The sequence below is a fragment of the Octopus sinensis genome, unplaced genomic scaffold, assembly GCF_006345805.1.
Source record: "Octopus sinensis unplaced genomic scaffold, ASM634580v1 Contig15048, whole genome shotgun sequence".
Lineage (NCBI taxonomy): Eukaryota > Metazoa > Mollusca > Cephalopoda > Octopoda > Octopodidae > Octopus > Octopus sinensis.
Genome location: NW_021833501.1, coordinates 17340 through 29447, shown reverse-complemented (window position 1 = coordinate 29447; position 12108 = coordinate 17340). Strand labels below are relative to the sequence as shown.

At 38.2% G+C, this 12108-nt stretch overlaps 1 protein-coding gene across 1 annotated transcript; it reads right to left on the bottom strand.

Annotated features, from left to right (window-relative positions):
* Nucleotides 1-10880: 10880 nt before the first annotated feature.
* On the bottom strand, nt 10881-11627 carry LOC115230242. Its single transcript, XM_029800458.1, has one exon. The coding sequence runs from the start codon at nt 11625-11627 to the stop codon at nt 10881-10883; it is 747 nt and encodes a 248-aa protein (XP_029656318.1).
* Between the last annotated feature and the right edge of the window lie 481 nt (nt 11628-12108).

The window sequence follows — 12108 nt, the reverse complement described above, 5'->3', positions numbered from 1 at the left end:
TTGTACAGCGAGCTACAGCTGGGGCAATTTGGCCAAACTGTGCAGTGTGATGGCTGCATATTCCGTTTCAATTTCTTTAGGAAGGATGTTAATGTAGCTAGTCGTCCACAACATAAAACAACGTTTGGTGTGTCCCTCGTACGTTTGTGTCTGTGTGTATGTCTGATAATTTTACTTATGTTGATATATTTTTATTATCATTTCTATCCTCATTCCCAAATTTTCTTGTTATTGTTTTGCTTGTCCATCTTGTCTGTTTTTTTGCTACTCATATTACTTTTTCTTTATCACCGACTTCTTCGTTGTTATTGTTGTTGTTGTTGTTGTTTTCCTTCGTCTTCTTCTTCATATTATTATTATTTTTATTATTATTATTTTTATTATTATTATTATTATTATTATTATTATTATTATTATTATTATTATTATTCAGTAGTTTTATTTTTATAGCGTGCTTTCACATCCCTACCGAGCGCAGCTTTGTGTGCCTTGGGTATGTGCTGTGATTTGTTGTGATGCTCTGATGGTTATTGTATGGAAAGTGTTCTGCGTAGGATGTGTGCAGTGCCTAGTAGTGCAATTTTCTGTATGTTATATGTGTTTGTAAGTCCTGGTGTTTTTGTTATGTATTTGTCTGAATATTTTTTATCATGCCTAATGCACCTACTATGATAGGAATTGTTTCTGTTTTTAGATTCCACATCCTGGTTACCTCTATTTCTATTTTGGAAGTTTCTCCATTTCTTTTAGAGACACGTTGTCATCTGCTGGTATTGATACGTCAATTAGAAAGCATTTTTCCCTCATGATCTCTGACAACTATATCTGGTCTGTTGGCCTTAATTTCTCCATCTGTGTTTATCGGCATATTCCAGATTATGGTTGCTTTCTCGTTTTCTGTGCCCTTTTATGGTGTGTGCTTATGCCATTTTTTCTGTTGTTATTCCATAATGTTGGCATAGCTTCCAGTGTATGTAGGTCCCAACACTGTCGTGTCTGTGAATATATTCTTTCTTAGCCAGAACTGGACAGCCAGAGATAATATGATTTATTGTTTCTTGTCCATCTCCACATATTCTGCAGTTACTTGTAATATTTCTCAACCATTGCTGGGATTTTTCTTTGTCTATTTCTTTTGCGTTTAGTTTAGTGCAGTATTTACCATGAAGGGGCTTTTCTTGCCATCGTTTTATCATGGTTCGTTGCTGTTCTATTTTTATTTTGGATTTCATTTGTTTTATAGCTTTTATTGTTTCTCTTCTTCTTCTCTCTTCTTCTTCTTCTTCTTCTTCTTCTTCTTCTTCTCTTCTTCTTCTTCTTCTTCTTCTTCTTCTTCTTCATATTTATTAGGTGGTATGATTTCTTGTTTGTATTTGTCAGCTTCCTTAGATACTGAGAACTGTTTTTTGGTTTTGCTCGTGTTTTGCCGCTATTTGTATCAGTTTTCCTTCCTTCTGAAGTAGATATTTTTGAAGTCCTATCGTGGTTATTTTATAGTAGTTTTCCAGTTGTATAAGGCCTCTACCACCTTTTATACGTTGCATATATAGTCTTTCTATGTCAGACTTTGGGTGATGCATCCTAGATCCTGTCATTATTTTTCTTGTTTTCCTATCTATTTTGGTCAGTTCATTTAGTGACCAGTTAAGGATGCTGTAGCTGTAACTTACAACTGGAACGGCTAAAGTGTTAATGCCTATTATCTTGTTTTTAGCATTGAGCTCTGTTTTTAGTATTGATCTAACTCGTCTATATATTCTTTTTTTATTTTCTCTTTCATTTGTGTGTGTTGTGTCTTATCTAGTTCATGGATTCCTAAGTATTTGTAAGTTTGGCTTTGGTCTAATTCTTTCATTTCATTGGTTTTATCTAGTGTGATGTTGCTACTCTTAACTAGTTTTCCTCTTATCAGGGTTACTTTGGTGCATTTTTCTAATTCAAATTTCAGATCTATTTCTTTGGTAAATCCATGAACTGTCTTTAATAGTGTTTCCAGCTGTTTGTCATTTGCAGCGTATAGTTTTAGCTCATCCATATATAAAAGGTGGCTGATCGTTTTGCTGTAACATTTATATCTGCATCCAGTTCTTTTTAGCATATCAGATAGAGGTGACAGTGCTAAGCAGAAAAGGAGTGGGGAGAGCGTGTTTCCCTGGAATATTCCTATCCTAATGGGGATGGCTTTGGTTTTCATGAGTCCCTCTTTTGTTTGGAGCTGTAGCACTGTTTGCCATTTATTCATAGAGTGTTCTATGGATTTTATAATTGTTGGTGCTACTTTGTTAATGGCTAGTGTTTCGAGGATCCATGTGTGGGGGATGCTATCAAACGCCTTTCTGTAGTCGATCCATGCCATACTGAGGCCTTTCTTCTTTCTGTGGCTGTCTTCAGTTATGTCTTTATTGATCATTAGTTGATCTTTACAGCCATATGAGCCTTTGCGGCATCCTTTCTGCTCTTCTGGAACTGGTGGTTTTTGTCCAGGTGCTTGTTTAATCTTTGTGATATTATTGCAGTAAATGCTTTGTAAATTGTAGGGAGACAGGTTATAGGTCTGCAGTTTCTGGTTTTGCTGTCTCATTGGATTTGGGAATTAAGATGGTTTTCCCCTTCGTGAGCCATTCAGGCATTGTCTCTGGTTCTGCCAGTATGTTGTTAAAGCTTTCAGCCAGCGTTTTTCGTATACCTGGTAGATATTTCAACCAGAAGTTGGGGATCTTGTCATGCCCAGGTGCCTTCCAGTTGCTTAGTCTTTGCAGTGCCTGGGTGACCTCTTCAGTTGTTATGGGGTCCAAAGTTGCTCAGATGCTATGTTTGTTGTTTTAATACACCTTTTGTTTGGTTGTTCATTCGCCGACCATATTCCTTTCCAGAATTCTTCCACTTCTTCTGCCGTTGGTGCTGCAGTGATGTCTATTTTAATTTCGCCAAGCTCTTGGTAGAACTTTTTGGGGTTGGAGTTGAACTCTATGTTTTGTTCAAAGAAACGTTGGCGTTTCTCATACCGGCGGATCCTTTGTGCTTTGGCAAGGATATCTTGCTTTAGTTTTTCTTTTATCTCAGGTAAATCCTTTTCTATGATGTTGTATTTGCTCAGTATTTTTGTTTTCTTTTTGTTGCTCAGTAGCGTTGATTGTTTGCTGATTTCATTAAGAATCGACAGATCGTTTCTCATTTTTTGTATTTTCTTTTGGATGTTATTTATCCACAGGGTTTGTTTGGGTGGTGGTACTCCTGTTTGGATGGGTTTGAGGGAGTATCTAGCTTCTTTTGTGGCTGCAGTGGCTGCTGCATATACTAAGTCATTTTGCTCAGTGATATCGCTACTTGTTTCAGTGGCTATTAGTTCTGTGATGGCTAGGTTTATGCTGTTTATAATTGATGTTGTTGTTTTGTCTATTTTGATTTTTGGGAGGTATGGTCGGTGGTCCATCTTGAGATCTGTGTTTTTCAGTTCTTTGATTATTCTACTTTTTATATTATCATAATCATTAGGCTCACCTTCGTTGTTTCCAGGTTTTACATTTGTGTCGCTTTTTTTCACGTTCGTATGTTTGTCTGTTGTGTTGGCTTGCTGCTGTTTGTCGTGTATTATTATGCATCCTTACGGTCTGGGTTTGTTGTTTTTTTGTTTACATCGTTTTTGTTGGAAATGTTACGTTTGTCTTCGTGTTTTACTGTTTCAGTGTTTATATTATTGGGCATTGTTGTGTGGCTTCTATCTACATTTTACTGATGTATTTTTTCTTTTAAATGTTCTATTTCTATTTCTGATATTATATTTTGCGTTGAGAATATATCTTTGTACGTTAGCTAGTTTATTAGGGTTCATTGCTGTATCCAAGTCTATATTTATGTTATTTTTCTTCCATATTTTATATGTATGTTGTTTGTGTTTTCATTCTCTGGGTAGAGCACTGCTGTAAACGGAGCGTGTAGGATAGAAATGTATTCCTCAAATGTCCATTTATGTCTTTTGGGTTTTATTTGCGGGACATAAGGAACAACGTCCGGCCCATTACTTTGACGGTCGTCATTTCCGTAGGGTACCGGTCCGTTCATTTCTATCGTCACATTGTTTTGCACGTGTAGTCTTTCGTACATTTTATGTTGTAAGTTTAAAGTACGTACTTCCCGATTGTTATTCTTGGGTTGAATAATATCGGTATTATTTAATTTATTTGTAGTTTTTTTGTACATGGTGTTTGGGGCCGGAGATGATCTGGTGTTGATCGATCGTAATGTATCGAGCATGTTTACATGTGTTGTGTTAGAGGTGGAGATGATATCGAGTTAAAATACGTAATTTCGTTTGGAAAATAGTAATAAATTTCAATGAGTATTACTTACTCGGATATAGTCCTTGGTCAGTTAATTTTTGGCTCCATACGATCTCTTTGTTTTCGATGTTTGTGGATAGATTTCGGAGCCCTGTTTTATCGTTCTCACATGTTAAACGTCACCGGTGTTCTCCTCCTCCTGCTTTATATTATTATTATTATTATTATTTTTATTATTATTATTATTATTATTATTATTATTATAGTATTAACTAACGAAATACATTATAATCGAACCAAGTAAAACCGAGTTTATTGAGCAGAGTACTTTTTGAAATGTCAACTGATGAGAAACATCTGCAAAGAAAGATGCACCGCGGCCAATCGACCATTATCTCATCCGTGAGGGGCCGATTGCAGACGGGTTGAAACGGCAGTAATGATTAACGAATCTCGTAAAATCCATTTCCCATTTCCGTCAAACGTGAGTGTGTGTATTGTGTGTGTGAGTGAGTGTGTGTGTGTTTGTGTGTGAGTGAGTGTGTGTCTGTGTGTGTGTGTGAGAGTGTGTGTGCATACGCTTAGGCGTTGGCATGGTTGTGTGATAAGAATTTGCTTGTGTATTTAGTCCTTCTGCGTGTACTCTGGTCTCCAACCGAACAAACCCGTGTATGTTAGTTAATTGGGTACACGGTAACTGAAGGAAACCCGTCGTATATATAAAATTCCTGACCGAGCTATGTTTGATAAAAGTAACTCATGTTACCTGAGCAATAATACAACTGCCCCGGCTTTTCTGACACTTTTGGAATCTACGACCTGGACGTAGTTTTCCATAGGCGAGTCGAGGACCTCTTGAACTCGATGAAGGTGTTAAATTCGCTCTTGATCTCGACCTCTGAGCTGATTTTTCATCTTGAGGAACACATGCAAGTCAGCAAGTGGTAAATCTGGCGAATAGGGCAGGTGCAGAAGCGATAGCATGTTGCTTTTGGCAAGAAACTTACGAGTGAGGTGATAGGTGCATTGTTGTCGTGAAAAATTCAATACATCGCGAATCACAGAACCGGTCATTTTCGCCGAACGTCCTCTCCGAAAAAGCTCCCAATGCACAATACCGAGGATGTCGGAAAAAATGATGAACATGGTCTTGATTAAGCAGTGATTTTTTCGTGCGCCCATACAGTCGAAACATTACATACGACCCACTGTCTCGCCGCCATAAGTTTTCCAAAGCATGCTCAATCTCTCTGTAGCAGACTTCCCAATTTTAACGTAAAATTACACTTTCTTCATTTCTTCCAATTTCCTCTTCATGACAAGAATCGCAGATGACATTATCACCGAAATGCAAATTCCACATCTTGCGGAGTATATACAGCGATGTCACTCAGAAGGCTGCCTCATGAAGGTCACTGCTAGCTATCACATCGCATAAAATCGTTTGCGTGCTATAGAACTCGTTCGTGAAATTTCGAAACGACCTCGTACATGCATATATATGTATATACATATATATATATATATATATATATATATATATATACACACTTATAGTTATGTAAGTATTTCATACATACATGCATGCATACATACATACATACATACATACATACATATATATACATATATATATATATATATATATATATATATATATATATATATATATATAATAATATATATATACTAGCACTGAAGAAATTCTATATTGTAGAATTGTATAAAAAACCAACGGTTTGGGAGGCAGAGAAAATCATTAGAGATACTAAATAATATTTTATACATGCATACATCTATCTCATATACATATATCTGCTTGTATTTGTGTATTTATATATATATATTTGTAAATATATATCTAATCTATATTATCTCTCTCTCTCTCTCTCTCTCTCTTTCTATTTATCTATCTATCTATCTGTCGTCTACGATACGACTATACTGCCATTTAACCACAGGAACACATCAGTTGATTTATTCAGTTCGCTTCTCACACTCGATATTTAGTGCAATCGGGAGATAACACCTGCTTCACTAGCTTAAAGACTCTAGCCCACAGGTTTCGATCTGTATTTGATCTCCTTAGAGGTGGGTAGTCGTGGCCAGGCATGTCAGGATTTACTATATATTGCAATATATAGAAAATAGTGTCATTGATTGTGTGACTAGGACACTAAAATGTTAGAAAATCTCTGTTCATGAAAGAAGCAGTATAAGAAGCAAAAATATTGCCCATGATCACTTTAAAGTGGCTAAATATATGTGATATCTATATATATATATATATATATATATATATATATAACGATTTAGGAGTGACCCCCACAGGTCACTCGTCCACCAGAAAGAGCAGCCATAACTCACACCGCCAAGTATTATTAATTCAGAAATTAGGTGAAATTTAAAAAACATTTACCCTAATTCATCTTTTAGACGTTGCAACGTTTCTGTGTCATTATGATTAAATTAGCTTAATTAAATTAAATTAAGCCAATCTACCATAGGTTACACTTCATCAGTAAAGACCTGGGAGAGACAAATATACACGAGGCGTCTGTATCGAAGCCTACGGGATATCTGACTTAAAATTTTCAAGACTGACGTATTCGCGCCAACTTATCAACAGTAATATAAACTGCCGCTTCAATCTCAGAATTATTCAGAAAATTATCAATTAGTCAATTTAGTGTAACCTATGGTAGATTGGCTTAATTTAATTTAATTAAGCTAATTTAATCATTAATGACACAGAAACGTTGCACGTCTAAAAGATGAATTAGGGTAAATGTTTTTAAATTTTCACCTAATTTCTGAATTAATAATACTTGGCGGTGTGAGTTATGGCTGCTCTTTCTGGTGGACGAGTGACCTGTTGGGGTCACTCCTAAATCGTTATATTTATATATTTAGTCGATGACTATTTTCTTTTTTTCACCAGGCCGCTGGTTGCGATAGATTTCTATTGAATTTTTTGCTACCCTAAATTGACTAATTGATAATTTTCTGAATAATTCTGAGATTGAAGCGGCAGTTTATATTTACTGTTGATAAGTTTGGCGCGAATACGTCAGTCTTGAAAATTTTAAGTCGGATATCCCGTAGGCTTCGATACAGACGCCTCGTGTATATTTGTCTCTCCCAGGTCTTTACTGATGAAGTGTAACCTATGGTAGATTGGCTTAATTTAATTTAATTAAGCTAATTTAATCATTAATGACACAGAAACGTTGCAACGTCTAAAAGATGAATTAGGGTAAATGTTTTTAAATTTTCACCTAATTTCTGAATTAATAATACTTGGCGGTGTGAGTTATGGCTGCTCTTTCTGGTGGACGAGTGACCTGTTGGGGTCACTCCTAAATCGTTATATTTATATATTTAGTCGATGACTATTTTCTTTTTTTCACCAGGCCGCTGGTTGCGATAGATTTCTATTGAATTTCTTTGCTACCCTAAATTGACTAATTGATAATTTTCTGAATAATTCTGAGATTGAAGCGGCAGTTTATATTTACTGTTGATAAGTTTGGCGCGAATACGTCAGTCTTGAAAATTTTAAGTCAGATATCCCGTAGGCTTCGATACAGACGCCTCGTGTATATTTGTCTCTCCCAGGTCTTTACTGATGAAGTGTAACCTATGGTAGATTGGCTTAATTTAATTTAATAAGCTAATTTAATCATTAATGACACAGAAACGTTGCAACGTCTAAAAGATGAATTAGGGTAAATGTTTTTAAATTTTCACCTAATTTCTGAATAATAATACTTGGCGGTGTGAGTTATGGCTGCTCTTTCTGGTGGACGAGTGACCTGTTGGGGTCACTCCTAAATCGTTATATTTATATATTTAGTCGATGACTATTTTCTTTTTTTCACCAGGCCGCTGGTTGCGATAGATTTCTATTGAATTTTTTGCTACCCTAAATTGACTTATATATATATATATATATATATATATATATATATATATGCGTGTATGTATTAATATTATCCACATCAAATTATCCACATAAACACATAACTATAGTTACGTACATATATGTGTGTGTGCGTGTGTCTGTAGTGCTTTCTTCTGTGTGTTTGAGAGTGTGTGTATGTGAATGTGTGCGTGTGTTTGTGTGTGTGCGTGTGTGTGTGTGTGTGCGTCTGTGTGTAGACGTAGGAGTAGATGTACGCTAAGAAGTATGCCACCGAACCACATGATTCCAGGTTAAGTCCCACTGCATGACACCTTGGGCAAGTTTCTTTTGTATGTTTTGTAGTATTTAATACATTTTACATTTATGGAATAACTGAACGTCACGCATCCCGACTTTTGTTAACAGGAAGTTTGCATATACATACATATGTAAATATAGGTATACTAGCAGATAAGCCCGATTTCACCTGGTCTGTTTGGATGATGTGGGTGTGATCGTTTTCGGTTAGGCATAATCTATAACAACGTTTCTCAACCTTATCATTTCGGGTCTCCTGTTTCGATTGGAGCCTCCAGCTATATGAAAATTATTTCCATCTCCACCCTTCCCGCTGTCAGAAAACAGCTTCAGGAGTTGTGAAGAAAGAATTCGTACGTAGTCTGTTTCTGAGAGCTATTGCATTGGGCCACTGTCTAATCATTTAAACATTTATTTAATTATGAGATAGAAAGAAATTATACATTAATCACTATTTTTCTAAGCAGTTGTATCCATAAAAACTTTCTTTACAGAGACAGAAATTGAAAGATATGTGAAATGGACATGTGTGTGGTGTGTGTGTGTGTGTGTGTGGTGTGTGGTGTGAGCTTACTTGTGCATGTGAGAGAGAAAGAGGATGAGAAAGAGAGATAGTGTGTGTGAGTGATGGTGTGTGTCATTGAGTTACATTGGCTGGAACGGCGGCTACGAAGCTTTTGATGCGGCAGATGACTGGGGTGTTTTGAAAGATGTGAAGAAATGCCATCTTTTCAGAGGAGCGCTTCTTTGTAGGCTACATTCTCGTTTTCCCTTCTGATGCACAAATGTCTAGACTTTGTGTGCCGCCACATGGGAGCATCAAACGGTGAGTTGACCGTGGGAGAACACTTGTTCTGTGAGATTTAAACCAACCATTTGCAAAGATTGACCCTGTACCTTATATATTTTCAAAGCAAAGTAGAGTTTGATAGGAAATTGAAGCCGCTTAAATTTGTAGATCGTGTCGGAGGGAGTGAGGGATATTGGGTTATAAGAACATCTTGAGCAGTGGCTGGTCCATTCAAGATGTTTGCCTGCAGAACTCGGGAGTATATATATTTTATTATCATTCGCGTGCCGTTACACATTATTTCAGCATCCAAATTCCGCAGCGGCATGATGGGCGCGCCATCCTTGAGATGGAGTTCCAGAGGCTGAAGTCCTGTGGGCGTTGGGAATTAAGAAATGCTGTGCGCAAAACGGTCATATCATCCAGGTTTTCATGCGTGTCAATGGGCTTGAAGGAGAGTTATTATTGATAGCGTCGACTGTTTTATTGTGAGGCGCCAAAATTGCTATTCTTGTAGGCAAGTTGTGTGAAGGCTTTGGCTTGCAATGTCAGGAAAAACTGAAGAAACAAAATCATCTTTGTTAGGCACGAAGTTACCAAATGGTAAATGGATGAAACCATCAGTATCACCAGCTACAGTCCATTACTAACATCGAGAAGCTGCGCCGAGAATGTGGCCGCATTTTCGTCGCCAAACACGTGAACACTCATGTTCGTAGTCAGGTGAAGTTTCTCGCTGTGGTGCCATAACTAGGATGATTTTATGGAAGCATTTACTTCGTTAGCTCTTGTCCCCCAGGGAATGACAGGTAGAGTTTGTCGGAAGTTGCCAGCAAGCAGAACAATCACTCCACCCATCACTCTCATATTGCGTCTCAGGTCTTGAAGAGACCGCTCGAGCGCCTCAAATGCTGCCTTATAACACATGGCTTCCTCATCCGAAATGATAAAGCTGCACTCAGTGAGAAGATTCCCCATGGCTGAGCCACGACTAAAATTGCAAGTTGGATTTCCCTGTTTGGTCAAGTCTAGTGGTAATTTGAATGCTGAGTGTGCCGTACGACCGCCATGCAGTAGAGTTGCCGCGATGCCGCTGGATGCAACCGCTATGGCAATCCCATTTTCCTGGAGAATATTGGCGAGTGGGAGGTTCATGAGAAACATTTTTTCCGGTTCTGCCGGGAGCATCCAAAAAAAAATGTCTTTCGTTGGAATTAATACTTGCGAGGAACCTGTTGTATTCAATTCTCTGTACTTCCAAAAGTCTAGGAACATCCTGAGCACCTGCGCCACCATTTCCTGTCTGTTGTAGCTCAACTCTCACATGTACTCAGCAGCTAAAGCATTTGAAATGTCCCGCGGAGACGGCAGACTGAAATCTGAGTACTCCAACTCCTCCCATAGCTTGCAGTCGCGATTGCAAATCGAGGAGGGCTGTGTTGTAGATGACGTTATTGAAGTCGAATCCAGCCGTTGGATCTTCGTCTTGAAGTCGTCGGAGATAGTCTTCGGAAAAACTATCTTTAAATGTGTCCCACAAATGAAGAGGGTCAGACACATTACTCAATAGCAAGATGAGACAAAATATTCAGCGCATTACTTCTGGTGTCCTGCATTCAGAGACCTCTTGCAATGCCGTGTTCCAGAGACCCTCATCTCGAGTAGTCCCCGTCGCAAGCAAGCTTCCCTGTAAGTGCAACACATTTGTCCATCGAATGATCTGACGTGGGCAAATGATGTTGGGCCTTTCATATGAAACAGAATCATCCACAAAAAAACACTCCTGATGATTTGGGTGTACAGTGTGGACACGATCGATCATGTTTCCTTTGTAGATTACCTCGCCAACCTCATTGTCGATTCGCACACCCTGCCGCCACCTTTGCCATTTTTTGTTAGTCCAAGTGAAGTAGGACGGTACATCCTCATAAAGTAGAGTTTGCGCAAAGGAATCGGATGTACACGACTTAAAGAATGCTGTAAACGTTGTTTCCGGTGGCTTTTTGAGTACATTTGCGGCGGTGTTCTCAGTGAAGTAAACACGTTGCCTATTTTCTAAGTGTACATCTAGGCCAAAAACAGCTGCAGAGGACTGGTGAATATCAAAATCTAGAATGCGCCATGCCGCCATATTGAACGAAATATACCTGCCCATAACGTATTGAAGGATTTTATCGTTGGCTGTTTCTTCATCCTGCACACCCAAAACAGCCATGTCGCTGCCCTTGTTTACATGTTTGCATATGTACTTGATGCCTTTAATCGAAGTGCAAGATTCAACGTTGATGTGGGCGTTGAAAGTTTTAAGGAGGAAAGGGCTGTAGGGAACAACCATACTTGTTGATGGCAATTTCCTTGCTCCTTATCCTTTTTTTCGCCGAAATTCCTCCAAAGTGAGGGGCATGTCGTCAGTAAATTGGGTAGCCGCAAATACTAGTAAATGTATCTTGTTGAAAGCCCTGGGATAGTTCTTTGAACATCTATTTTTTCCATACATGGAGAATTAGGATCCAAGACACCACAGGGCCGTGTATCATATGCGCCGACACGATTTGGAATAGCTGCAAGTTGACATTAGGTTTGGGCACCTCTGCACATTTAATTTGATCGATGTCCGCAGGTCTGATTATTTCTTGGCACCAAATCAGTATATGGGTGTGTGGAAGACCCCGCTTTTGCCATTCTACAGTGTACATCCACGCGTTAAGTTTTCTGTAGACAGCATCAATTTTCAATAACCACATAAATTTCTGCAATTTTCGTGGAAAACTCTGGCCACTAAGTCGTGCCTGTCGCATGCAGCCTGGCCTCGAATA

Bases quoted from the DNA above. Each gene is read 5' to 3' on its own strand.
- LOC115230242 (XM_029800458.1), bottom strand. From the start codon at position 11,627: ATGGTTGTTCCCTACAGCCCTTTCCTCCTTAAAACTTTCAACGCCCAC.